Here is a 27587-nt window from a genome sequence, read left to right as displayed (position 1 = left end):
ACTGGACATCTAGACACTGGACATCTAGACACTGGACATCTAGACACTGACATCTAGACACTGGACATCTAGACACTGGACATCTAGACACTGGACATCTAGACACTGACATCTAGACACTGGACATCTAGACACTGGACATCTAGACACTGGACATCTAGACACTGACATCTAGACACTGGACATCTAGACACTGGACATCTAGACACTGGACATCTAGACACTGGACATCTAGGCACTGGACATCTAGACACTGGACATCTAGACACTGGACATCTAGACACTGGACATCTAGACACTGGACATCTAGACACTGGACATCTAGACACTGACATCTAGACACTGGACATCTAGACACTGGACATCTAGACACTGGACATCTAGGCACTGGACATCTAGACACTGGACATCTAGACACTGGACATCTAGACACTGGACACCTAGACACTGGACATCTAGACACTGGACATCTAGACACTGGACATCTAGACACTGGACATCTAGACACTGACATCTAGACACTGGACATCTAGACACTGGACATCTAGACACTGGACATCTAGACACTGACATCTAGACACTGGACATCTAGACACTGGACATCTAGACACTGGACATCTAGACACTGGACATCTAGACACTGACATCTAGACACTGGACATCTAGACACTGGACATCCAGACACTGGACATCTAGACACTGGACATCTAGACACTGGACATCTAGACACTGACATCTAGACACTGGACATCTAGACACTGACATCTAGACACTGGACATCTAGACACTGGACATCCAGACACTGGACATCTAGACACTGGACATCTAGACACTGACATCTAGACACTGGACATCTAGACACTGGACATCTAGACACTGGACATCTAGACACTGACATCTAGACACTGGACATCTAGACACTGACATCTAGACACTGGACATCTAGACACTGGACATCTAGACACTGACATCTAGACACTGGACATCTAGACACTGGACATCTAGACACTGGACATCTAGACACTGACATCTAGACACTGGACATCTAGACACTGACATCTAGACACTGGACATCTAGACACTGGACATCTAGACACTGGACATCTAGACACTGACATCTAGACACTGGACATCTAGACACTGACATCTAGACACTGGACATCCAGACACTGGACATCCAGACACTGGACATCTAGACACTGGACATCTAGACACTGGACATCTAGACACTGGACATCTAGACACTGACATCTAGACACTGGACATCTAGACACTGGACATCTAGGCACTGGACATCTAGACACTGGACATCTAGGCACTGGACATCTAGACACTGGACATCTAGGCACTGGACATCTAGACACTGGACATCTAGACACTGGACATCTAGACACTGACACACTCAGGTGACACCACAGGCTTTTTTTAAATGCCACTAGGAACTTCATCACCTCCACCTTCATCATCTCCATCACCTCCACCTTTGTCACCTTCATCACTTTCATCACCTCCACCTTCGTCACCTCCACCTTCATCACCTTCATCACCTCCACCTTCATCACCTTCATCACCTCCACCTTTGTCACCTTCATCACCTCCACCTTCATCACCTTCATCACCTCCACCTTCATCACCTTCATCACCTCCACCTTCATCATCCCCATCACCTCCACCTTTGTCACCTCCACCTTCATCACCTTCATCATCCCCATCACCTCCACCTTCGTCACCTCCACCTTCATCACCTTCATCAACTCCACCTTCCTCACCTCCACTTTCCACACCTCCACTTTCCACACCTCCACCTTCATCACCTTCATCACCTCCACCTTCATCACCTTCATCACCTCCACCTTTGTCACCTTCATCACCTTCATCACCTTCATCACCTCCACCTTCGTCACCTCCACCTTCATCACCTTCATCACCTCCACCTTCATCACCTTCATCACCTCCACCTTCATCATCCCCATCACCTCCACCTTTGTCACCTCCACCTTCATCACCTTCATCACCTCCACCTTCATCACCTTCATCATCCCCATCACCTCCACCTTCATCATCCCCATCACCTCCACCTTTGTCACCTCCACCTTCATCACCTTCATCACCTCCACCTTCATCACCTTCATCATCCCCATCACCTCCACCTTCGTCACCTCCACCTTCATCACCTTCATCAACTCCACCTTCCTCACCTCCACTTTCCACACCTCCACTTTCCACACCTCCCCCTTCATCACCTCTGCCTTCATCACCTCCAACTTCATCACCTCCACCTTCCTCACCTCACCCTTTCTCACCTCCACCTTCATCACATTCATCACCTCCACCTTCCTCACCTCCACCTTCCTCACCTCTACCTTCCTCACCTTCATCATCTCACCCTTCCTCACCTCCACCTTCGTCACTTCCACCTTCCTCACCTTCATCACCTTCATCACTTTCATCACCTTCATCACCTCCACCTTCATCATCTCCATCACCTCCACCTTCGTCACCTCCACCATCATCTTCATCACCTTCATCACCTTCATCGCCTCCACCTTCCACACCTCCACTTTCCACACCTCCACCGTCATTAACTCCACCTTCATCAACTCCACCTTCATAAACTCCACCTTCATAAACTCCACCTTCATCACCTCCACCTTCCTCATTCTTTCTCACCTCCACCTTCATCACCTTCATCACCTCCACCTTCCTCACCTCCACCTTCCTCACCTTCATCACCTTCATCATCTCACCCTTCCTCACCTCCACCTTCATCACCTTCATCACCTCCACCTTCCTCACCTTCATCACCTCACCCTTTCTCACATCCACCTTCATCACTTCCACCTTCCTCACCTCCACCTTCCTCACCTTCATCACCTCCACTTTCATCACCTCCACTTTCCACACCTCCACCTTCATCACCTTCACCTTCATCACCTCACCCTTCCTCAACTCCACCTTCATCCCCATCTGAAGACCCACAAGTAGACCCCCACCAAGAGCACCCTCATACTCGCTTCCAATGACAGCCGATGATGTGTGTGTGTGTGTGTGTGTGTGTGTGTGTGTGTGTGTGTGTGTGTGTGTGTGTGTGTGTGTGTGTGTGTGTGTGTGTGTGTGTGTGTGTGTGTGTGTGTGTGTGTGTGTGTGTGTGTGTGTGTGTGAGCCTTGACCGATTGAGCGCTGGTATGTTAATTACAAGCGTGACCCTTTCCAAAAAAGAGTCGATACGGTGGAGCGTCGGAGGAGAAATGTCAATGAAGAGTATTGACCAGGTGAGGAAGGAGGAGGTGAGGAAGGAGATGGTGAGGAAAGTGTGCTCTGCCAGAGAATAAGAAGACGCAGCAGAAGAGATCTGTTTGCCAACTATGTGGTCACTAAGTCACTACATCAATTAAGTCACCAAGTCACTACTTCAATTAAGTCACCAAGTCACTACTTCAATTAAGTCACCAAGTCACTACATCAATTAAGTCACTAAGTCAATACTTCAATTAAGTCACTACTTCAATTAAGTCACCAAGTCACTACATCAATTAAGTCACCAAGTCACTACATCAATTAAGGCACTAAGTCACTGCTTCAATTAAATCACTACATCAATTAAGTCACCAAGTTACTATGGCAAGTAAGTCACTAAGTCACTACTTCAATTAAGTCACTACTTCAATTAAGTCACTAAGTCACTGCATCAATTAAGTCACTGAGTCACTACATCAATTAAGTCACCAAGTCACTACTTCAATTAAGTCACTACTTCAATTAAGTCACCAAGCCACTACATCAATTAAGTCACTAAGTCAATACTTCAATTAAGTCACTACTTCAATTAAGTCACCAAGTCACTACATCAATTAAGTCACTAAGTCAATACTTCAATTAAGTCACAAAGTCACTACATCAATTAAGTCACCAAGTCACCACATCAATTAAGGCACTAAGTCACTGCTTCAATTAAATCACTACATCAATTAAGTCACTAAGTTACTATGGCAATTAAGTCACTAAGTCACTGCTTCAATTAAATCACTACATCAATTAAGTCACTAAGTTACTATGGCAATTAAGTCACTAAGTCACTACTTCAATTAAGTCACCAAGTCACTACATCAATTAAGTCACTAAGTCACTGCTTCAATTAAATCACTACATCAATTAAGTCACTAAGTTACTATGGCAATTAAGTCACCAAGTCACTACTTCAATTAAGTCACTACTTCAATTAAGTCACTAAGTCACTACATCAATTAAGTCACTAAGCCACTACATCAATTAGGTCACTAGGTCACCACTTAAATTAAGTCACTAAGTCACTGCTTCAATTAAGTCACTACATCAATTAAGTCACTAAGCCAATACATCAATTAAGTCACTAAGTCACCGCTTCAATTAAATCACTACATCAATTAAGTCACTAAGTTACTATGTCAATTAAGTCACTATTTCAATACTTCAATTAAGTCACTACTTCAATCAAGTCACTAAGTCACTACATCAATTAAGTCACTAAGTCACCACATCAATTAAGTCACCAAGTCACTACTTCAATTAAGTCACTGCTTCAATTAAGTCACTAAGTCACTACATCAATTAAGTCACCAAGTCACTACATCAATTAGGTCACTAAGTCACTACTTCAATTAAGTCACTAAGTCACTGCTTCAATTAAGTCACTACATCAATTAAGTCACAAAGTCACTACATCAATTAAGTCACAAAGTCACCGCTTCAATTACATCACTGCATCAATTAAGTCACTAAGTTACTACGCCAATTAAGTCACTAAGTTACTACGTCAATTAAGTCACTATGTCAATACTTCAATTAAGTCACTACTTCACTTAAGTCACTACATCAATTAAGTCACTAAGTCACTACATCAAATTAGGTCACTAAGTCACTACTTCAATTAAGTCACAAAGTCACTACATCAATTAAGTCACTAAGTCACTACATCAATTAGGTCACTAAGTCACTAATTCAATTAAGTCACTACATCAATTAAGTCACTAAGTCACTACATCAATTAGGCCACTAAGTCACTACTTCAATTAAGTCACTACATCAATTAAGTCACTAAGTCACTACATCAATTAAGTCACTAAGTCACTGCTTCGATTAAATCACTACATCAATTAAGTCACTAAGTTACTGTGTCAATTAAGTCACTATTTCAATACTTCAATTAAGTCACTACTTCAATCAAGTCACTAAGTCACTACATCAATTGAGTCACCAAGTCACTACATCAATTAAGTCGCCAAGTCACTACTTCAATTAAGTCACTGCTTCAATTAAGTCACTAAGTCACTACATCAATTAAGTCACTAAGTCACCACATCAATTAGGTCACTAAGTCACTACTTCAACTAAGTCACTAAGTCACTGCTTCAATTAAGTCACTACATCAATTAAGTCACAAAGTCACTACATCAAGTAAGTCACTAAGTCACCGCTTCAATTAAATCACTACATCAATTAAGTCACCAAGCTACTACGTCAATTAAGTCACTAAGTTACTACGTCAATTAAGTCACTATGTCAATACTTCAATTAAGTCACTCCTTCACTTAAGTCACTACATCAATTAAGTCACTAAGTCACTACATCAATTAGGTCACTAAGTCACCACTTCAATTAAGTCACTAAGTCACTACATCAATTAAGTCACTAAGTCACTACATCAATTAGGTCACTAAGTCGCTACTTCAATTAAGTCACTACATCAATTAAGTCACTAAGTCACTACATCAATTAAGTCACTAAGTCACTGCTTCAATTAAATCACAACATCAATTAAGTCACCAAGTTATTATGTCAACTAAGTCGCTATGTCAATACTTCAATTAAGTCACTACTTCAATCAAGTCACTAAGTCATTAGATCAAGTAAGTCACTAAGTCACTACATCAATTAAGTCACTAAGTCACTACATCAATTAGGTCACTAAGTCACTACTTCAATTAAGCCACTACTTCAATTAAGTCACTAAGTCACTACATCGATTAAGTCACTAAGTCACTACACCAATTAGGTCACTAAGTCACTACTTCAATTAAGTCACTAAGTCACTGCTTCAATTAAGTCACTACATCAATTAAGTCACTAAGTTACTACGGCAATTAAGTCACTCAGTCTCCACATAAATTAAGTCAGTCGCAACGTCGATTAAGTTGTCGATTAAGTCACTACGTTGATTAAGTCGCAACGTCGATTAAGTTGCCGAATAAGTATTTACGACAATTAAGTCGCAACATCGATTGAGTTGTTACGTCGATTAAGTCATTACGTTGATAATGTCCCAACGTTGATTAAGTTGTTGCGTCAGTTAATTCGCAAGGTCGATTAGGCCCCTACGTCGATTAAGTCGCAAGGTCGATTTAGTCATTACGTCCATTAAGTTGTCACGTCGGTTAAAGTCTTTTTACGTGGCTAAAGTCCCAACGTCGATTAAGTCGTTATGTGGATTAATTCGCAACGTCGATTAAGTTGTTGCGTCGATTAAGTCGCAAGGTCAGTTAAGCCACTGCGTCGATTAAGTCATTACATCGACTAAATCGTTACGTCGATTAAGTCATCACCTTGATCAAGTCGCAACATTAAATAAGTCGCAACGTCGATTAAGTCATTACGTCAATAAAGTTGCAACGTCGATTAAGCCACTAAATCGATTAAGCCACTAAGTCGATTAAATCGCAACATCGATTATGCCGCGACACAGATTAAGTCGCAACATCGCTTAAGTCATCACGTCAATTAAGTCGTTACGACTTAATTGTCTATATTAATACATGATGGTATCATTGTTGATAAATGACGATATCAATGCTGATGCGTGACAATATCAATGCTGATACATGATGATATCAATGCTGATACATGACGATATCAATGCTGATACATGATGATATCAATGCTGATACATGAAAATATCGATATTGATACATGACATATCAATGTTGATGCATGATGTCAATATTGATGCATTATGTTAATATTGATACATGACAATATCGATGTTGATACATGACGATATCGATGTTGATACATGACAATATCGATGTTAGTACAAGACTATATCGATGTTCATACGTGAAAATATCAACGCTGATACATAACGATATCAATGATGGTACATGACGATATCAATGTTGATACATGACAATATCGATCTTAATACAAGACAATATCGATGTTGATACGTGAAAATATCAATGCTGATACATAACGATATCAATGTTGGTACATGATGTCAATATTGATACAAGATGTCAACATTGATACATTATGTCAATACTGATACATGACGATATCAATGTTGACACATGACGATATCAATGTTGATACATGACGATATCAATGTTGATACGTGAAAATATCAATGCTGATACATAACGATATCAATGTTGATACATGACAATATCGATGTTGATACATGACAATATCGATGTTAATACAAGACAATATCGATGTTGATACGTGAAAATATCAATGCTGATACATAACGATATCAATGTTGGTAAATGATGTCAATATTGATACATGATGTCAACATTGATACATTATGTCAATATTGATACATGACGATATCGATGTTGACACATGACGATATCGATGTTGACACGTGAAAATATCAATGCTAATACATAACGATATCAATGTTGATACATGACGATATCGATGTTGATACATGACAATATCGATGTTAATACAAGACAATATCGATGTTGATATGTGAAAATATCAATGCTGATACATAACGATATCAATGTTGGTACATGATGTCAACATTGATACATGATGTCAACATTGATACATTATGTCAATATTGATACATGTCAATATCAATGTTGACACATGACGATATCGATGTTGAGACGTGAAAATATCAATGCTGATAGATAACGATATCAATGCTGATAGATAACGATGTCAATGTTGATACATGACGATATCGATGTTAATACAAGACAATATCGATGTTGGTACGTGAAAATATCAATGCTGATACATAACGATATCAATGTTGGTACATGACGATATCGATGTTGATACATGACAATATCGATGTTAATACAAGACAATATCGATGTTGATACGTGAAAATATCAATGCTGATACATAACGATATCAATGTTGATACATGACGATATCGATGTTGATACATGACAATATCGATGTTAATACAAGACAATATCGATGTTAATACGTGAAAATATCAATGCTGATACATAACGATATCAATGTTGGTACATGATGTCAACTTTGATACATGATGTCAACATTGATACATTATGTCAATATTGATACATGTCGATATCAATGTTGACACATGACAATATCGATGTTGATATGTGAAAATATCAATGCTGATACATAACGATATCAATGTTGATACATGACGATATCGATGTTTATACATGACAATATCGATGTTAATACAAGACAATATCGATGTTGATACGTGAAAATATCAATCCTGATAGATAACGATATTAATGCTGATAGATAACGATATCAATGTTGATACATGACGATATCGATGTTGATACATGACAATATCGATGTTAATACAAGACAATATCGATGTTGATACGTGAAAATATCAATGCTGATACATAACGATATCAATGTTGGTACATGATGTCAACATTGATACATGATGTCAACATTGATACATTATGTCAATATTGATACATGTCGATATCAATGTTGACACATGACGATATCAGTGTTGATACATGACGATATCGATGTGGATACGTGAAAATATCAATGCTGATACATAACGATATCAATGTTGATACATGACGATATCGATGTTGATACATGACAATATCGATGTTATACAAGACAATATCGATGTTGATACGTGAAAATATCAATGCTGATACATAACGATATCAATGTTGGTACATGATGTCAATATTGATACATGATGTCAACATTGATACATTATGTCAATATTGATACATGATGTCAACATTGATACATTATGTCAATATTTATACATGACGATATCGATGTTCACACATGACGATATCAATGTTGATACATGACAATATCGATGTTGATACGTGAAAATATCAATGCTGATACATAACGATATCAATGTTGATACATGACGATATCGATGTTTATACATGACAATATCGATGTTAATACAAGACAATATCGATGTTAATACAAGACAATATCGATGTTGATACGTGAAAATATCAATCCTGATAGATAACGATATCAATGCTGATAGATAACTATATCAATGTTGATACATGACGATATCGATGTTGATACATGACAATATCGATGTTAATACAAGACAATATCGATGTTGATACGTGAAAATATCAATGCTGATACATAACGATATCAATGTTGGTACATGATGTCAATATTGATACATGATGTCAACATTGATACATTATGTCAATATTGATACATGACGATATCGATGTTGACACATGACGATATCAATGTTGATACATGACGATATCGATGTTGATATGTGAAAATATCAATGCTGATACATAACGATATCAATGTTGATACATGACAACATCGATGTTAATACAAGACAATATCGATGTAGATACGTGAAAATATCAATGCTGATACATAATATCAATGTTGGTACATGATGTCAATATTGATACATGATGTCAACATTGATACATTATGTCAATATTGATACATGACGATATCAATGTTGACACATGATGATATCAATGTTGATACGTAAAAATATCAATGCTGATACATAATGATATCAATGTTGATACATGACGATATCGATGTTGATACATGACAACATCGATGTTAATACAAGACAATATCGATGTTGATACGTGAAAATATCAATGCTGATACATAACGATATCAATGTCGGTAAATGATGTCAATATTGATACATGATGTCAACATTGATACATTATGTTGATATTGATACATGACGATATCAATGTTGATACATGACGATATCGATGTTGATACATGACAATATCGATGTTGATACAAGACAATATCGATGTTGATACGTGAAAATATGAATGCTGATACATAACGATATCAATGTTGGTACATGTCAACATTGATACATGATGTCAACATTGATACATTATGTCAATATTGATACATGACGATATCGATGTTGACACATGACGATATCAATGTTGATACATGACGATATCGATGTTGATATGTGAAAATATCAATGCTGATACATAACGATATCAATGTTGATACATGACAACATCGATGTTAATACAAGACAATATCGATGTAGATACGTGAAAATATCAATGCTGATACATAATATCAATGTTGGTACATGATGTCAATATTGATATATGATGTCAACATTGATACATTATGTCAATATCAATACATGACGATATCAATGTTGACACATGATGATATCAATGTTGATACGTGAAAATATCAATGCTGATACATAATGATATCAATATTGATACATGACGATATCGATGTTGATACATGACAACATCGATGTTAATACAAGACAATATCGATGTTGATACGTGAAAATATCAATGCTGATACATAACGATATCAATGTCGGTACATGATGTCAATATTGATACATGATGTCAACATTGATACATCATGTCGATATTGATACATGACGATATCAATGTAGATACATGACAATATCGATGTTGATACATGACAATATCGATGTTAATACAAGACAATATCGATGTTGATACGTGAAAATATGAATGCTGATACATAACGATATCAATGTTGGTACATGATGTCAACATTGATACATTATGTCAATATTGGTACATGACGATATCGATGTTGACACATTACGATATCAATGTTGATAGATGACGATATCGATGATGATACATGACGATGTAGATGCTGATATCAATGTTGCACGACTATATCAACGTGGATACATGTCGAGGATAACGATGAGGTGTTTTGTTACTTGTGGACTTGGTGTGACTTGTGTAATCCTCATTGTCTCTCGCCAGCTCACTCATTCTTTATTTTCCTCCACGCCGCCCCGCTGGGCCAATCAGACGGCTGCGCTCGCCCCCCCCCTTAGACGCCTCACGCTGCGGCCAGACGGCGGCCGAGATCACATGACGGGGATCCGAGCCCGCCGACTCTTCCAGAGGCTTCTTCTGCTTTCCCGCCAGCGTGTTTATTGGGCGCCTCATCAACTTTCATGAAGCGGCCGACGCTTTTTTACGTGCGCGGGTCACAGATGCGGCCAGAGACGCGCCGCGAGACGGGACCTGCGGGTCGAGCGGGGAGGAGGCCAGAAAATGTGATGAAATTTTTAAAAAGATGAAATATGCTTCTGGGTCTGTGTGTGTGTGTGTGTGTGTGCGCATGTGTGTGTGTGTGTGTGTGTGTGTGTGTGTGTGTGTGTGTGTGTGTGTGTGTGTGTGTGTGTGTGTGCTGCGTCGAGAGAGAAGGTCGTTGTCTTCTTCTCTCACTTCCTCAATTAGGCAGCTCATCATTACATGCTGCTAATTAAGCAGCTAATCAGCTAATTAGCCGCGAACAGAAAGGAAGTGTGTGTGTGTGTGTGTGTGTGTGTGTGTGTGTGTGTGTGTGTGTGTGTGTGTTGATAGATAATGCATTGATTTGGTTTGAGAGTAAATGAGATTATTTGGCAGAATTGTGTTATAATAAAATCAGTGTTGTCGTTTTTTTATGGAGTTTATTTTGTATTTTTATTACCAAGCTAATTTTTTTTTTTTACGCTGAATTTATGCAACTGGATTTTTTTCAAATTATGCTGACAATTTTGAAAAAAAAAATCAGTGTTTTCAAAATGCAGTGCATTACAATTAAAGGTAAAAATAAATCAGTGTGTACAAATCCAGTATAAAAAAATTGTGTGTAAAAAAGCGTATAAAAATTCAGTGTAAAAGAATTTGTAAAAAAATCGGCGTACGAAAATTCAGTGTAAAAAAATTCAGTGTGAAAAAATTCAATGTGACATAGTGTGAAAAAAAATCAGTGTATGAAAAACCGGTGTAAAAGAATGTGTAAAAAATTCAGTGTAAAAAAATTTCAGCATATAAAAATTCAATGTGAATAAATGAGTGTTGAAAAAAATCAGTGTATAAAAATTTTGTGTAAAAAACTGGGCGGAAAAAAACAAGTGTATGAAAACCCAGTGTAAACGAAACACGTTAAAAAAAATCAGTGTATATAAATCCTGTGTAAAACGATTTTATGTAAAAAAAAAGATTGAAAAAAAATTCAATGTGAAGACATTTTTTATGAAAAATCTGTGTATGAATGACCAATGTAAAAAAAAATTGTGTGAAAAAAAAGGGTATTAAAATTCAGTGTAAAAAATAATGTTTGCAAAAAATCAGTGTATGAAAAACCGGTGTAAAAGAATGTGTAAAAAATTCACTGTAAAAAAATTTCAACATAGAAAAATTCAATGTGAAAAAATGAGTGTTAAAAAAAATCAGTGTATAAAAATTTAGTGTAAAAAACTGTGTGTAAAAAAATCAGTGTATAAAAATTGTGTAAAAAAAATCTGTGTATATAAATCCTGTGTAAAACAATTTTATGTAAAAAACAAAATCATTGTATGAAATTCAATGTAAAGACATTTTTTATGAAAAATCTGTGTATGAATGACCAATGTAAAAAAAAAAATAGTGTAAATAAAAATGGTATTAAAATTCAGTGTAAAAAAAAAAATGTTTGCAAAAAATCAGTGTATGAAAAACCGGTGTAAAAGAATGTGTAAAAAATTCAGTGTAAAAAAATTTCAGCATATAAAAATTCAATGTGAAAAAATGAGTGTTAAAAAAAATCAGTGTATAAAAATTAAGTGTAAAAAACTGTGCGGAAAAAAAACAAGTGTATGAAAAACCAGTGTAAACGAAACATGTTAAAACAAATCAGTGTAAAAAAAACTGTAAAAAATGTGTGTAAAAAAATCAGTGTATAAAAATAGTGTAAAAAAAATCAGTGTATATAAATCCTGTGTAAAACAATTTTATGTAAAAAACAAAATCATTGTATAAAATTCAATGTAAAGACATTTTTTATGAAAAATCTGTGTATGAATGACCAATGTAAAAAAACATACTGTAAATAAAAATGGTATTAAAATTCAGTGTAAAAAAAAAAAGTGTATAAAAATTTAGTGTAAAAAACTGTGTGAAAAAAAAACAAGTGTATGAAAAACCAGTGTAAACAAAACATGTTTAAAAAATCTGTGTAAAAAATGTGTGTAAAAAAAATCAGTGTATATAAATCCTATGTAAAAAGATTTTATGTAAAAACAAAATCATTGTATAAAATTCAATGTAAAGACATTTTTATGAAAAATCTGTGTATGAATGACCAATGTAAAAAAAATTGTGTAAAAAAAAAGTGTATTAAAATTCAGTGTTAAAAAAATGTGTGCAAAAAATCAGTGTATGAAAAACAAGTGTAAAAAAATTATTTAAACAAAGATCAGTGTATAAAAATTAAGTGTAAAACAATCAGTATGAAAATCAAGTGTGAAAAATGTGAAGAAAAAAAAACAAGAAAACAGTGTGTGAAAAATTCAGTGCAAAAAAATTTCAGCATATAAAAATTAAATGTGAAAAAATGAGTGTAAAAAAATCAGTGTATAAAAATTTTGTGTAAAAAAGTGTGCGAAAAAAAAACAAGTGTATGAAAAACCAGTGTAAACGAAACATGTTAAGAAAATCAGTGTAAAAAAAACAGTGTAAAAAAAAATCAGTGTATACAAATCCTGTGTAAAAAGATTTTATGTAAAAACTAAATCATTGTATAAAATTCAATGTAAAGACATTTTTTTATGAAAAATCTGTGTATGAATGACCAATGCAAAAAAAATAGTGTAAAAAAAAAAGTGTATTAAAATTCAGTGTTAAAAAAATGTGTGCAAAAAATCAGTGCATGAAAAACAAGTGTAAAAAAAATTATTTAAACAAAGATCAGTGTATAAAAATTAAGTGTAAAACAATCAGTATGAAAATCCAGTGTGAAAAATGTAAAGAAAAAAAAAGAAAAAAACAGTGTGTGAAAATTCAGTGTGAAAAATGTTTGTAAAAAAATCCGGGTATAAAAGTTTAGTGTAAATTTTCACTGTAAAAAAATTAATTGTCGAAATATTTGCTGCTGGAAAAAGCAGGACTAAGTTAAAACTGAACCAATCGTCCTGAATCGATGATTTGTTGTTGTCCGTGAGCGGAGCGTTTAGACCCAGGACCCCTTGTAGTCCGGGGCGGTCCGACCAGGACTCCGGTGGGTTCCCGGGCTGAGAAGTCCTGGTCTCCAGGTAAAGATCGGAGTGGTGGTCTAATTAAAGATGCGGCAAGAACGCGCGCAGACCCTCAGCGCTATTGACATTTTGTCATATTCAATATGGCAGATATGACTGATTAGTCCGCGCTCTGGTCAATAATCCACCTGCCAATCAAAGGTGACCTTTCCAGGTGGGATGATGGATTAGTGGCCCGACAGAGACGTTCTAATCCATCACGTCCACCGGAAGACGGATTTGCCTCGGACTTGTCCTCTTTTGTCTCCGGCCTGGAGTGACCTGGTCTCTGGTCTTTCAGGCCACCCTACCTAGAGTCTGTCCGGGGGTCTGGACCAGGTCTCTGGTCTTTCAGGCCACCCTACCTAGAGTCTGTCCGGGGGTCTGGACCAGGCTACTCCAACTATTAGGGACAGAGGACTCTATTGTATTTCTAAGCTTCTATTATTATTATATATCAGACCTCCTCAACATGCTTCCAAACTCATCAAACTGAACACACACATCAGGACTGGCAAGATTGCCATCTAATAAAAAATAAAAAATAAACTCAAAATTGTGCACTAGGAACAAAACACTGACAAAACTGCTCTTGGGAAGAAAACACAGACAAAACTGCTTGTAACTTCCGGTAGGAATGTCGTAGAGACATGAAACAAAAACCTCAATGTAGGTCTCACTCAGACCTACATTTCATACACTGACATCCTTCAGCAAAAATTAACAGGAAGTTGGCAATTACCCCTTCAAAACTAATTTTTTGTAAAAACCTGTCACCTTTTTTCAAACATTATCTCCTCTGAGCGCGTTTGTTGTGTCGGCTTCAAACTCGCACAGGAGAGAGATTGAACCCTTCTGATTAAAAGTTGATGAAAGAGTTTTAATAACTGCTCCGGTTCTGCTTTTACGCGCCTTCAGAGAACTGATGCGCTGATGCTGCTGCACTGCTGCCGTCTCAAGATGGCCGCTTAAAAGCAGGAAGCACCAGCGTGACCACACAATGCAGAGAAGGTAGGTAAAGTGCAGGTAAAGATGTGTTGACTGGGTGAAAGAAGGAGGCACCAGCGTGACCACACAATGCAGAGAAGGTAGGTAATGTGCAGGTAAAGATGTGTTGACTGGGTAAAAGAAGGAGGCACCAGAGTGACCCCAGGATTCAGGGAAGGTAGGTAAAGTGCAGGTAAAGATATGTTGAATGGGTAAAAGAAGGAGGCACCAGAGTGACCCCGGGATGCAGGGAAGGTAGGTAAAGTGCAGGTAAAGATGTGTTGACTGGGTGAAAGAAGGAGGCACCAGCGTGACCACACAATGCAGAGAAGGTAGGTAAAGTGCAGGTAAAGATGTGTTGACTGGGTAAAAGAAGGAGGCACCAGCGTGACCCCAGGATGCAGGGAAGGTAGGTAAAGTGCAGGTAAAGATATGTTGACTGGGTGAAAGAAGGAGGCACCAGCGTGACCCCAGGATGCAGAGAAGGTAGGTAATGTGCAGGTAAAGATATGTTGACTGGGTGAAAGAAGGAGGCACCAGAGTGACCCCAGGATGCAGGAAAGGTAGGTAAAGTGCAGGTAAAGATATGTTGAATGGGTAAAGGCAGGAAACACCAGCAAAAGTCAGTCCCGTCCATCGCTGCTTGTAGCTTTAATTCTAGGTGTTGTTTGTTTGGGTCACAAAAGTCCACAAATATCTTGCGGAGTTTGGGACTAAGGTGTTCTTACCTCCATCTTCTTCCACACGTCCGAGTCTTGGTCCCGGTGAAGGTCCTCCAGCAGCCGTCGCACCAGAGACGCACCGCTGAGTCTGTCCGGCGGGGACAGGCAGCAGTCGGCAGACCTCCGGCCGTCCTCCCCCTCGGACTGCAGCTCGCTCATCGGGCCGGACTCGATGCTGGACTCATCCAATGAAGGCGCGATGTCGCTGGAGGAGGCGGGGCTATAGCGGCCCGGGTGGTTGCGACCGTTTGGACGCTGTTTGGGCAGGAATTTGTCAAAACGGACATAAAGCTCGATCAAATCTGCCGTGACGTACGAGTAACAGAGAAGGAACATCATCCGCGCTCTCGGGAGAGTCCCAGTCCGTGTTGAGCTCCGTCAGATCCCAGTCGTCCACGTCCTGCAAAGCCTCACGGGTAACTTCCTGGTCGGCGGACCTCTGCAACAAAGGCAGGGGGTTTAGTCCAGAAGACCATGTGGTCTGAAGGATAGGACACCCTCCAAAGTCCACTCACCAGTGTGTGGGCCAGACTCTCCAGATTGACGACCAGCATGTCGCTCTTGTGGAGCTGAGCTGGAAGTGCCAAGAACTCCTCTGAGCCGAACCAGTGCTCTCGGTCCGAACTGGTTTCTGATGAAACCCCCTGCTAGGCAGACAGAATATCGGATTTGTCCACAGAAGAGACCAGAAAACAATCAACATATTTTCAGAACTAACACCGACTTTATGTTCTTTGGGCTTCGCCATCCAGCCAGAAGATCTATGGTCAGAGTCCTCCCCACTTGCTTCCAAGTCTGAGGACAGGACCTGCTCCCTCATGGGGGATGGGGGCGAGGAGTCGGAGTCGACCTCGCTGTGTTCATTTGTCTCAGATGCAACTTCCTGTAAAGGTGGGGCAATGTCTCCTCCGAAAGAACTCCTCTGGTCCATCTGTGGTCTCATGTGACGTCTCTGAATGCTGGGACCGTCCATGACCTGCAGGAAGGAACTCAATGAGCGACCATACTTCTTCAAGAATACAAGAACCAGACAGAAACTGATGGACTGCTTGCCACGACAAAAACTTGAAGATGGACAAACCTGCAGGTTCTCAGGGGACTGAGAACTGTCTTCTGGACCAACTGAGCCCAGGTCCAACCAGAACTTGGAGCGATCCAGAGGATCCATAAGATTTGGGGTGCTCCGACTATGACACTCAGTAACTGGACTAACAGTTCTCGCACCTGCTCTGGTCTTCTCAACCTGGTCTGAGACCAGATCGACTGTCTTTGGGATCGACGGCTCTGTGTTGTGGTTCTGACAGGACAGAGACAGCTTTGCGGCCTCGTTTAATTCAGCTAAACAGTTTTGCAGGTCGTGTTTTGCTAGTTCGGATTCTTCAACCTTCTCTAAGTCTGCTTTCTGGTCCACATCCTGGACTTGATCTAGCTCCTGGCACGTGTCGCCGACCTCAGGCTCCTCCCCCGGGCTGTAGTCGCTCAGCTCAAAGGCAGTGATGCCGCAGTCCAGAGACAAGTAGTCCTGACTGCAGCGGATGGTCAGCTGACCGCAGTCGTCTACCTCGGTCAAGGTGTCCAGACGACGAGACTGCGGAGCAAGAGTCCAGTGAGTAGGAAGCTAGAGAGGAAGCGAAGGAGGTCGGAGCTAAAGAACCTGATGCTGGTCTTGGCTGAACGCCTGCAGGATATCGGTCTGCCTGGTGAAGTTTCCGTTAGGGTCCTGCAGACCCTGCAGGAGTCTTTCCTTCAGAACCAGGACCGAGACTCTCAGCTGGTGCCACAGCAGCTGGACCGTCCTAAAAACACACACGGAGGCGTTGGAAAACTGCGTGCCGGTTCTGAAGAGTTCCGGTTCTGACCTGATGTCGACTATGATGTTGACGGAGTAGGACAGAAGCTTGAGGGAGAACTCGGTCTCCAGCAGAGCGTGGATCTGCTCCACATGGTCCGAGATGTCCTCGCAGATGTCCTGGAAAAGACAATCAGTTTTTTGCTCCAAAAAGCAGAACTCAGTGGACCTCGTGACGTTTCCACATTTAGACACGACCGACACAAAACATTTTCAAAATAAAGGCACAACAAAGCTGCTTTGACCAGGCTAGTGTCTTCTAAGTGGTTCTAGACCCACATGGGGGTTCCGGTCCTAAAGTGTGACCATGAATAGCAAGGAGCAGACGTGGATCGGCGACAGGAAGTAAAATTAGACGACCTTTGGCAAAAGTGGGTCTCTTGGTTCTGAGCCCAGACATGAAGCTGGTCTGAGGTCAGCCAATCAACACTCCTCTCATTCCAGACCGGACCGGCGCCGGAACTGGAATGTGGGTCGCAGACCTCCTGACCCACTGGTGGCTCCTTCAAAATAAAGCTAATGCCAACATGCTAACAAGGTAACATGCCAACAAGCTAACATGCTAACATGCTAACAAGCTATCCATCCATCCATTTCTACCGCTTATTCCCCTATGGGGTCGCGGAGGGCGCTGGCGCCTATCTCAGCAACAATCGGGCGGAAGGCGGAGTACACCCTGGACAAGTTGCTACCTCATCGCAGACTAACAAGCTAACATGCTAACAAGCCAATATGCAAACATGCTAACAAGCCAATGTGGTAACATGTTAACAAGGTAACATGCTAACAAGTTAACATGCTAACATGTTAACATGCTAACACGCAAATGAGCTAACATGCTAACATGCTTCAAGCAAATATGCCAACATGCTAACAAGCTAACATGGTAACATGCTAACAGGCTAACAACTTAACATGCTAACAAGCAAACATACTAACAAGCTAACATGGTAACATGCTAAAAAGCTGTGTTAATGTGTGAATTTTCTGTGAACGTTAACAAGCTAACATGCTGACCAACAAACATTGTAACAAGCTAACATGCTAACAAGCCAATATGCTAACAAGCTAACATGCTAACAAGCCAATATGCTAACATGCTAACAAGCAAACAAGCCAATATGCTAACATGCTAACAAGCTAACATGATAACAAGCTAACATGCCAACATGCTAACATGCTAACAAGCTAACATGGTAACATACTAACAAGCTCACAAGTTAAAATGCTAACAAGCAAACATACTAACAAGCTAACATGCTAACATGCTAACAAGCTGTGTTAATGTGTGAATTTTCTGTGAATGTTAACAAGCTAACATACTGACAAACAAACATTGTAACAAGCTAACATGCTAACAAGCCAATATGCTAACAAGCTAACATGCTAACAAGCTGTGTTAATGTGTGAATTTTCTGTGAACGTTAACATGCTAACAAGCAAATATGCTAACATGCTAACAAGCTAACATGCCAACAAGCCAAAATGCTAACAAGCTAATGTACTGACAAGCCAATATGTTAACAAGCTAACAGGACAGGAAGTAAAATTAGACGACCTTCAGCAAAAGTGGGTCTCTTGGTTCTGAGCCCAGACATGAAGCCGGTCTGAGGTCAGCCAATCAACACTCCTCTCATTCCAGACCGGACCGGCACTTAGACTGGAATGTGGCTCGCAGACCACATGACCCGCTGGTGTGAGGCTCCTTCAAAATAAAGTTAGCGCTCAGTAAAACCAGGGCCAGCTGTCTCCGTCAGGACCAGAACTGACAGCCAGGGTGAACTTCCGACCCTTTCCCGCCGCAAAATATGTTTTATTTTGAAAGTCCAGTCCCACCAAAAGATGTTTTATTTTGAAAGTCCAGTCCCACCATTTAGGTTCCTGGTCTGGAACTCACAAGACCAGAGGACCGCCTCACTAACCTTCTTGTGGGACTTCAAAGAGCGCCCGGGGGGAGGGGGCGTGTCCTGATTGACATTTTTACACACACACACACACACACACACACACACACACACACACACACACACACACACACACACACACACACACACACACACACGAAAGGCCCGGGATCTAACGGCGGACGTGGACGTCAGGTCCAATCCCGCCCGGCCCCCATCACCACCGACATGAAAGCCATCAGAGCTCAAAGGAGGTGTGGCTTATTCAACTATTGTCTCCAATAACCATCAAACTCCGCCCCTTTCACCTTGCCTGTCAAACACACACACACACACACATGTACACACACACTCATTTAACACACTTAAACACACACACTCACACACTCATTTAAACACACATTCACACACGCTTGCTTACACACACACACACACACACACACACTCATTTAACACAAACACACACTCATTTAACACAAACACACACACATTTAACAAACTTAAACACACATACACACACTCATGTAACACACTTAAACACACACGTGTACACACACAAACACACATATGCTCACTCATTTAAACACGCACAAACTCATTTAACACACACACACACACACTCATTCAACACACTTAAACACACACTCATTCAACACACTTAAACACACACTCATTCAACACACACACTAATTTACACACACACCTACACACACACACACATTTAAACAGACACTCATTTACATGTTGTGTGAATGCCGTGTTAATGTGTGAGTAGATGTGTGAATGTTGTGTAGATGTGTGAATGTTGTGTAGATGTGTGAATGTTGTGTGAAAGTTGTGTTAATGTTGTGTGAGTAATTGTGTGAATGTTGTGAGGATGCTGTGTGAATGTTGAGTGAATACTGTGTGAATGTTGTCTAGATGTGTGAATGTCGTGTAGATGTGTGAATGTTGTCTAGATGTGTGAATGTCGTGTAAATGTGTGAATGTCGTGTATATGTGTGAATGTTGTGAGGATGTTGAGTGAATGTTGTGTGGATGTTGCTATTATTGCGTGAATGTTGTGTGAGTAATTGTGTGGATGTTGTGCAGATGTGTGAATGTTGTCTAGATGTGTGAATGTTGTCTAGATGTGTGAATGTCGTGTAGATGTGTGAATGTTGTCTAGATGTGTGAATGTCGTGTAGATGTGTGAATGTTGTCTAGATGTGTGAATGTCGTGTGTATGTGTGAATGTTGTGAGGATGTTGAGTGAATGTTGTGTGAATGTTGTGTGGATGTTGTGTGGATGTTGCCATTGTTGCATTAATGTTGTGTGAGTAATTGTGTGGATTTTGTGTAGATGTGTGAATGTGGTGTAGATGTGTGAATTTTGTGTCAATGTTGTGTGAGTAATTGTGCGAATTTTGTGTAGATGCTGTAGGAATGTTGTGTGGATGTTGTGAGGATGTGTGAATGTTGAGTGAATACTGTGTGAATGTTGTCTAGATGTGTGAATGTTGTCTAGATGTGTGAATGTTGAGTGAATGTTGTATGGATGTTGTGTGAATGTTGCGTGAGTGTTGTGTTGGTGTGTGAGTAATTGTGTGAATGTTGTGTAGATGAATGTTGTGTTAATGTTGTGTAGATGGGTGGATGTTGTTTGAATGTTGTGTGAGTAATTGTGTGAAAGTTACGTAGAAGTGTGATTGTCGTGTGAATATTGTGCGAATGTTGTGTTGATGTGTGAATGTTGTGTTAATGTTGTGTGAGTAATTGTGCGAATGTTGTGTAGATGCTGTAGGAATGTTGTGTGGATGTTGTGAGGATGTGTGAATGTTGAGTGAATACTGTGTGAATGTTGTCTAGATGTGTGAATGTTGAGTGAATGTTGTATGGATGTTGTGTGAATGTTGTGTGAGTGTTGTGTTGGTGTGTGAGTAATTGTGTGAATGTTGTGTAGATGAATGTTGTGTTAATGTTGTGTAGATGGGTGGATGTTGTTCGAATGTTGTGTGAGTAATTGTGTGAAAGTTATGTAGAAGTGTGATTGTTGTGTGAATATTGTGCGAATGTTATGTTGATGTGTGAATGTTGTGTTAATGTTGTGTGAGTAATTGTGCGAATGTTGTGTAGATGCTGTAGGAATGTTGTGTGGATGTTGTGAGGATGTGTGAATGTTGAGTGAATACTGTGTGAATGTTGTCTAGATGTGTGAATGTTGAGTGAATGTTGTATGGATGTTGTGTGAATGTTGTGTGAGTGTTGTGTTGGTGTGTGAGTAATTGTGTGAATGTTGTGTAGATGAATGTTGTGTTAATGTTGTGTAGATGGGTGGATGTTGTTCGAATGTTGTGTGAGTAATTGTGTGAAAGTTATGTAGAAGTGTGATTGTTGTGTGAATATTGTGCGAATGTTATGTTGATGTGTGAATGTTGTGTTAATGTTGTGTGAGTAATTGTGCGAATGTTGTGTAGATGCTGTAGGAATGTTGTGTGGATGTTGTGAGGATGTGTGAATGTTGAGTGAATACTGTGTGAATGTTGTCTAGATGTGTGAATGTTGTGTAGATGTGTGAATGTTGAGTGGATGTTGTGTGGATGTTGTGTGAATGTTGTGTGAGTGTTGTGTTGGTGTGTGAGTAATAGATTGAATGTTGTGTAGATGAATGTTGTGTTAATGTTGTGTAGATGGGTGGATGTTGATTGAATGTTGTGTGAGTAATTGTGTGAAAGTTATGTAGAAGTGTGATTGTTGTGTGAATATTGTGCGAATGTTGTGTTGTGTGAATGTTGTGTTAATGTTGTGTGAGCAATTGTGTGAATGTTGTGTACATGCTGTGTGAATGTTGGGTGAATGTTTTGTGCATGTTGTGTGAATAATGAGTTAATGTTGTGTGAGTAATTGTGTGAATGTTGTGTGAATATTGTGTGAATGTTGTGTGAGTAATTCCGTGAATGTTGAGTACATGCTGTGTAAATGTTGAGTGAATGTTTAATGCGTGCATGTTGTGTGAATATTGTGTTAATGTTGTGGTAATGTTGTGTTAATGATGTGTGAATGTTGTGTTCATTTTGAGTGCATGTTGTGTGTATTTTGTATGACTGTTGTGTGCATGTTGTGTTAATGTGTTAATTGTGTGTGTGTGTTGTGTGATCCGTGATGGTTCTGAAATGAAAGTGGATCTGGGATCCAGGTTGTCCAAAGTTGTGTTGTTGTGTTTGCTGGTTGCCATGGTGACGGAGCAGCCCACTGTTGTTGTTTACCAAGAGAAGCAACACAACAAGTGCACCTCAACGCGTTGTTAGTCCGAAGGACAACGTTACCACGGCAACCGTGTCCTCCAAGACATGTGGAGGGTCACATGATCGCGTGAAAAGTTGTGTAACCGCTCGACAACAGCGACGCACAAAGGGTCAAAGTCACTTACCTCGATATTATTTTGGAAACGCAAAGAAAGAAGACCAAGTCAACGCTCCTGCATCCCCACGCGCGCTACTTTGTGTGTGTGTGTGTGTGTGTGTGTGTGTGTGTGTGTGTGTGTGTGTGTGTGGCCTTTCATGGGGTGTGTGGGAGGTTGGGGGGACAACAGTTGCAAAGGTTATTTTTAGCTGAACCTCACCCACCCCGACACACACACACACACACACAAACCCACCCACACACACACACACACACACACACAAACCACACACACACACACACACACACACACACACACACACACACACACACACACACACACACACACACACACACACACAGTGTTGGTGACAGCTGTGAGGAATGAAGGTTGTAAAAAAGTTGAGTCTCCCTCGTCTCCTTGCTCTCTACTTCCCAGCATTCCACAGCGATGACATCACCAGCATTCCACAGGGATGACATCACCGTGTGACCTTTCATGCTTCAGCAACACCCCGCACTACTCAAAGCATGCCTTGCCTACAAGCTAACACACTAACAAGCAAACACGCTACCATGCTACCAAATAACAAGTTAATATGCCAACATGCTAACACGCTAACATGCTAACAAGCTAACACGCTCACATGCCAACACGTTAACAAGCTAGCATGCTAACAAGCTAACATAATAATAAGCCAATATGCTAACATGCTAATAAGCTAACAAGCTAACATGCTAACAAGTTAACTACCATGCTAACAAGCGAACATGCTAGCATGCTAACAAGTTAACACATTGACAAGCTAACATTTTATCAAGCTAACATGCTAACCAGCTAACATGCAAACAAGCCAATATGCTAACATGCTAATAAGTTAACATGTTAACAAGCTGACATGTTAACAAGCTAACAAGCTAACATTTTAACAAGCTAACATGCTAACCAGCTAACAGGCAAACAAGCCAATATGCTAACATGCGAATAAGTTAACATGTTAACAAGCTGACATGTTAACAAGCTAACATGCTAACAAGCTAACACGCTCACATGCCAACACGTTAACAAGCTAGCATGCTAACAAGCTAACATACTAACAAGCCAATGTGCTAGCATGCTAACAAGTTACCATGCTAGCATGTTAATAAGCTAACAAGCTAACAAGTTAACTACCATGCTAACAAGCTAACATTCTAACAAGCGAACATGCTAGCATGCTAACAAGTTAACACGTTAACAAGCTAACATTATAAAAAGCTAACATGCTAACCAGCTAACATGCTAACAAGCCAATATGCTAACATGCTAATAAGTTAACATGTTAACAAGCTGAGATGTTAACATGCTAACAAGCAAACATGCTAGCATGCTAACAAGTTAACACGTTGACAAGCTAACATTTTAACAAGCTAACATGCTAACAAGCCAATATGCTAACATGTGAATAAGTTAACATGTTAACAAGCTGAGATGTTAACATGCTAACAAGCAAACATGCTAGCATGCTAACAAGTTAACATGTTGGCAAGCTAACATTTTAACAAGCTAACATGCTAACCAGCTAACATGCTAACAAGCCAATATGCTAACATGCTAATAAGTTAACATGTTAACAAGCTGAGATGTTAACATGCTAACAAGCGAACATGCTAGCATGCTAACAAGTTAACATGTTGGCAAGCTAACATTTTAACAAGCTAACATGTTAACCAGCTAACATGCAAACAAGCCAATATGCTAACAAGTTAACATGCTGACATCTTAACAGGCTAACATGCTAACAAGCCAATATGCTAACATGCTAATAAGTTAACATGTTATCAAGCTAACATGCTAACAAGCCAATATGCTAACATGCTAATAAGTTAACATGTTAACAAGCTAACGTGTGCATGTTAATGTTGTATGCATGTTGTGTTAAAGTTGTGTGAATGTTGTGTTAATGTTGTGTTGTGTGACTTTTGTGTGATTAATGTGTAGATGTTGTGTGAATGTTGTATATCGTTGTGTTAATGTTGTATGCATTGAATGCATGAATTTTACGTGGACGTTGTGATTGTTGCGTGATTATTTTGTGCATGCTGTGTGAATGTTTTGTGATTGCTGTGTGAATGTTGTGTGAGTGTCGTGTTAATCCTGTATGCATGTTGTGTGCATGCTGTGTGAATGTCGGCTAATGTTGTGAGATTTTTGTGTAAATAATGTGTAGATGTTGTGTGAATGTAGTGTTAATGTTGTGTAAATGTATACTTGTGTTAATGTTGTGTGAATGTAGTGTGAATGCCGTGTAAATGTTGTATACTTGTGTTAATGTTGTGTGAATGTAGTGTGAATGTCGTGTAAATGTTGTATACTTGTGTTAATGTTGTGTGAATGTAGTGTGAATGTCGTGTAAATGTTGTATACTTGTGTTAATGTTGTGTGAATGTAGTGTGAATGTTGTATACTTGTGTTAATGTTGTGTGAATGTAGTGTGAATGTTGTATACTTGTGTTAATGTTGTGTGAATGTAGTGTGAATGTCGTGTAAATGTTGTATACTTGTGTTAATGTTGTGTGAATGTAGTGTTAATGTTGTGTAAATGTTGTATACTTGTGTTAATGTTGTGTGAATGTAGTGTTAATGTTGTGTAAATGTTGTATACTTGTGTTAATGTTGTGTGAATGGTGTGTAAATGTTGTATACTTGTGTTAATGTTGTGTGAATGTAGTGTTAATGTTGTGTAAATGTTGTATACTTGTGTTAATGTTGTGTGAATGTAGTGTGAATGTCGTGTAAATGTTGTATACTTGTGTTAATGTTGTGTGAATGTAGTGTTAATGTTGTGTAAATGTTGTATACTTGTGTTAATGTTGTGTGAATGTTGTGTAAATGTTGTATACTTGTGTTAATGTTGTGTGAATGTAGTGTTAATGTTGTGTAAATGTTGTATACTTGTGTTAATGTTGTGTGAATGTAGTGTGAATGTCGTGTAAATGTTGTATACTTGTGTTAATGTTGTGTGAATGTAGTGTTAATGTTGTGTAAATGTTGTATACTTGTGTTAATGTTGTGTGAATGTAGTGTGAATGTCGTGTAAATGTTGTATACTTGTGTTAATGTTGTGTGAATGTAGTGTGAATGTCGTGTAAATGTTGTATACTTGTGTTAATGTTGTGTGAATGTAGTGTGAATGTTGTGTAAATGTTGTATACTTGTGTTAATGTTGTGTGAATGTAGTGTGAATGTCGTGTAAATGTTGTATACTTGTGTTAATGTTGTGTGAATGTAGTGTGAATGTTGTGTAAATGTTGTATACTTGTGTTAATGTTGTGTGAATGTAGTGTGAATGTCGTGTAAATGTTGTATACTTGTGTTAATGTTGTGTGAATGTAGTGTTAATGTTGTGTAAATGTTGTATACTTGTGTTAATGTTGTGTGAATGTAGTGTGAATGTTGTGTAAATGTTGTATACTTGTGTTAATGTTGTGTGAATGTAGTGTGAATGTCGTGTAAATGTTGTATACTTGTGTTAATGTTGTGTGAATGTTGTGTTAATGTTGTGTTAATGTTGTGTTAATGTTGTGTGAATGTAGTGTGAATGTCGTGTAAATGTTGTATACTTGTGTTAATGTTGTGTGCATGTTGTGTTAATGTTGTGTTAATGTTGTGTTAATGTTGTGTTAATGTTGTGTGAATGTTGTGTGCATGGTGGATCAGTTCCTTGTGATCCAAGATGGTTCTGGAATGAAAGTGGATGTCAATCAGGATCCAGGACGTCCAAAGACTTTGTTGTCATGTCTGCTTTCTTCAATCAGATGATGTACTCACTTTGTCCACAAGATGGCGCCACAGTCGGACTGATACATACATACTGACTGATAGATAGTGATTGATAGATAGTGATTGATAGATAGTGATTGATAGATAGTGATTGATAGATAGTGACTGATAGATAGTGATTGATAGATAGTGATTGATAGATAGTGACTGATAGATAGTGATTGATAGATAGTGATTGATAGATAGTGACTGATAGATAGTGATTGATAGATAGTGATTGATAGATAGTGATTGATAGATAGTGACTGATAGATAGTGATTGATAGATAGTGATTGATAGATAGTGATTGATAGATAGTGACTGATAGATAGTGATTGATAGATAGTGATTGATAGATAGTGACTGATAGATAGTGATTGATAGATAGTGATTGATAGATAGTGATTGATAGATAGTGACTGATAGATAGTGATTGATAGATAGTGATTGATAGATAGTGATTGATAGATAGTGACTGATAGATAGTGATTGATAGATAGTGATTGATAGATAGTGATTGATAGATAGTGATTGATAGATAGTAGGTAGTCTACACCCCTGCTACAGGAAATGTAAAAAGGCGTTTGGATCATTGGGACCACGTTAGAGAACATTGACGTGACAAACTTGGACTTGTTGTCCCCTGAGAGA

At 39.1% G+C, this 27587-nt stretch overlaps 1 protein-coding gene across 4 annotated transcripts in view; it reads right to left on the bottom strand.

The window, feature by feature from the left end:
- LOC133542396 (A-kinase anchor protein 6-like) overlaps window positions 1-27587 on the bottom strand; it is a 169516-nt gene that overhangs the window by 128125 nt on the left and 13804 nt on the right. For 3 of the 4 annotated variants that reach the window (XM_061886461.1, XM_061886464.1, XM_061886463.1), the window contains exons 4-10: window positions 17859-17968; window positions 17654-17795; window positions 17081-17587; window positions 16724-16975; window positions 16515-16646; window positions 16316-16438; window positions 16006-16254 (exon numbers count right to left, since the gene is read on the bottom strand). In XM_061886461.1, the coding sequence (XP_061742445.1) occupies window positions 16006-16254; window positions 16316-16438; window positions 16515-16646; window positions 16724-16975; window positions 17081-17587; window positions 17654-17795; window positions 17859-17968 (1515 nt within the window). The remainder of the gene's footprint in view (window positions 1-16005; window positions 16255-16315; window positions 16439-16514; window positions 16647-16723; window positions 16976-17080; window positions 17588-17653; window positions 17796-17858; window positions 17969-27587) is intronic. The other variant, XM_061886462.1, reaches the window with a different exon arrangement.

This window comes from Nerophis ophidion, linkage group LG24, assembly GCF_033978795.1.
Source record: "Nerophis ophidion isolate RoL-2023_Sa linkage group LG24, RoL_Noph_v1.0, whole genome shotgun sequence".
Taxonomy (NCBI): Eukaryota; Metazoa; Chordata; class Actinopteri; order Syngnathiformes; family Syngnathidae; genus Nerophis; species Nerophis ophidion.
Note: the sequence above shows the minus strand (reverse complement) of the source record. Positions and strands in the feature narration are given on the sequence as shown.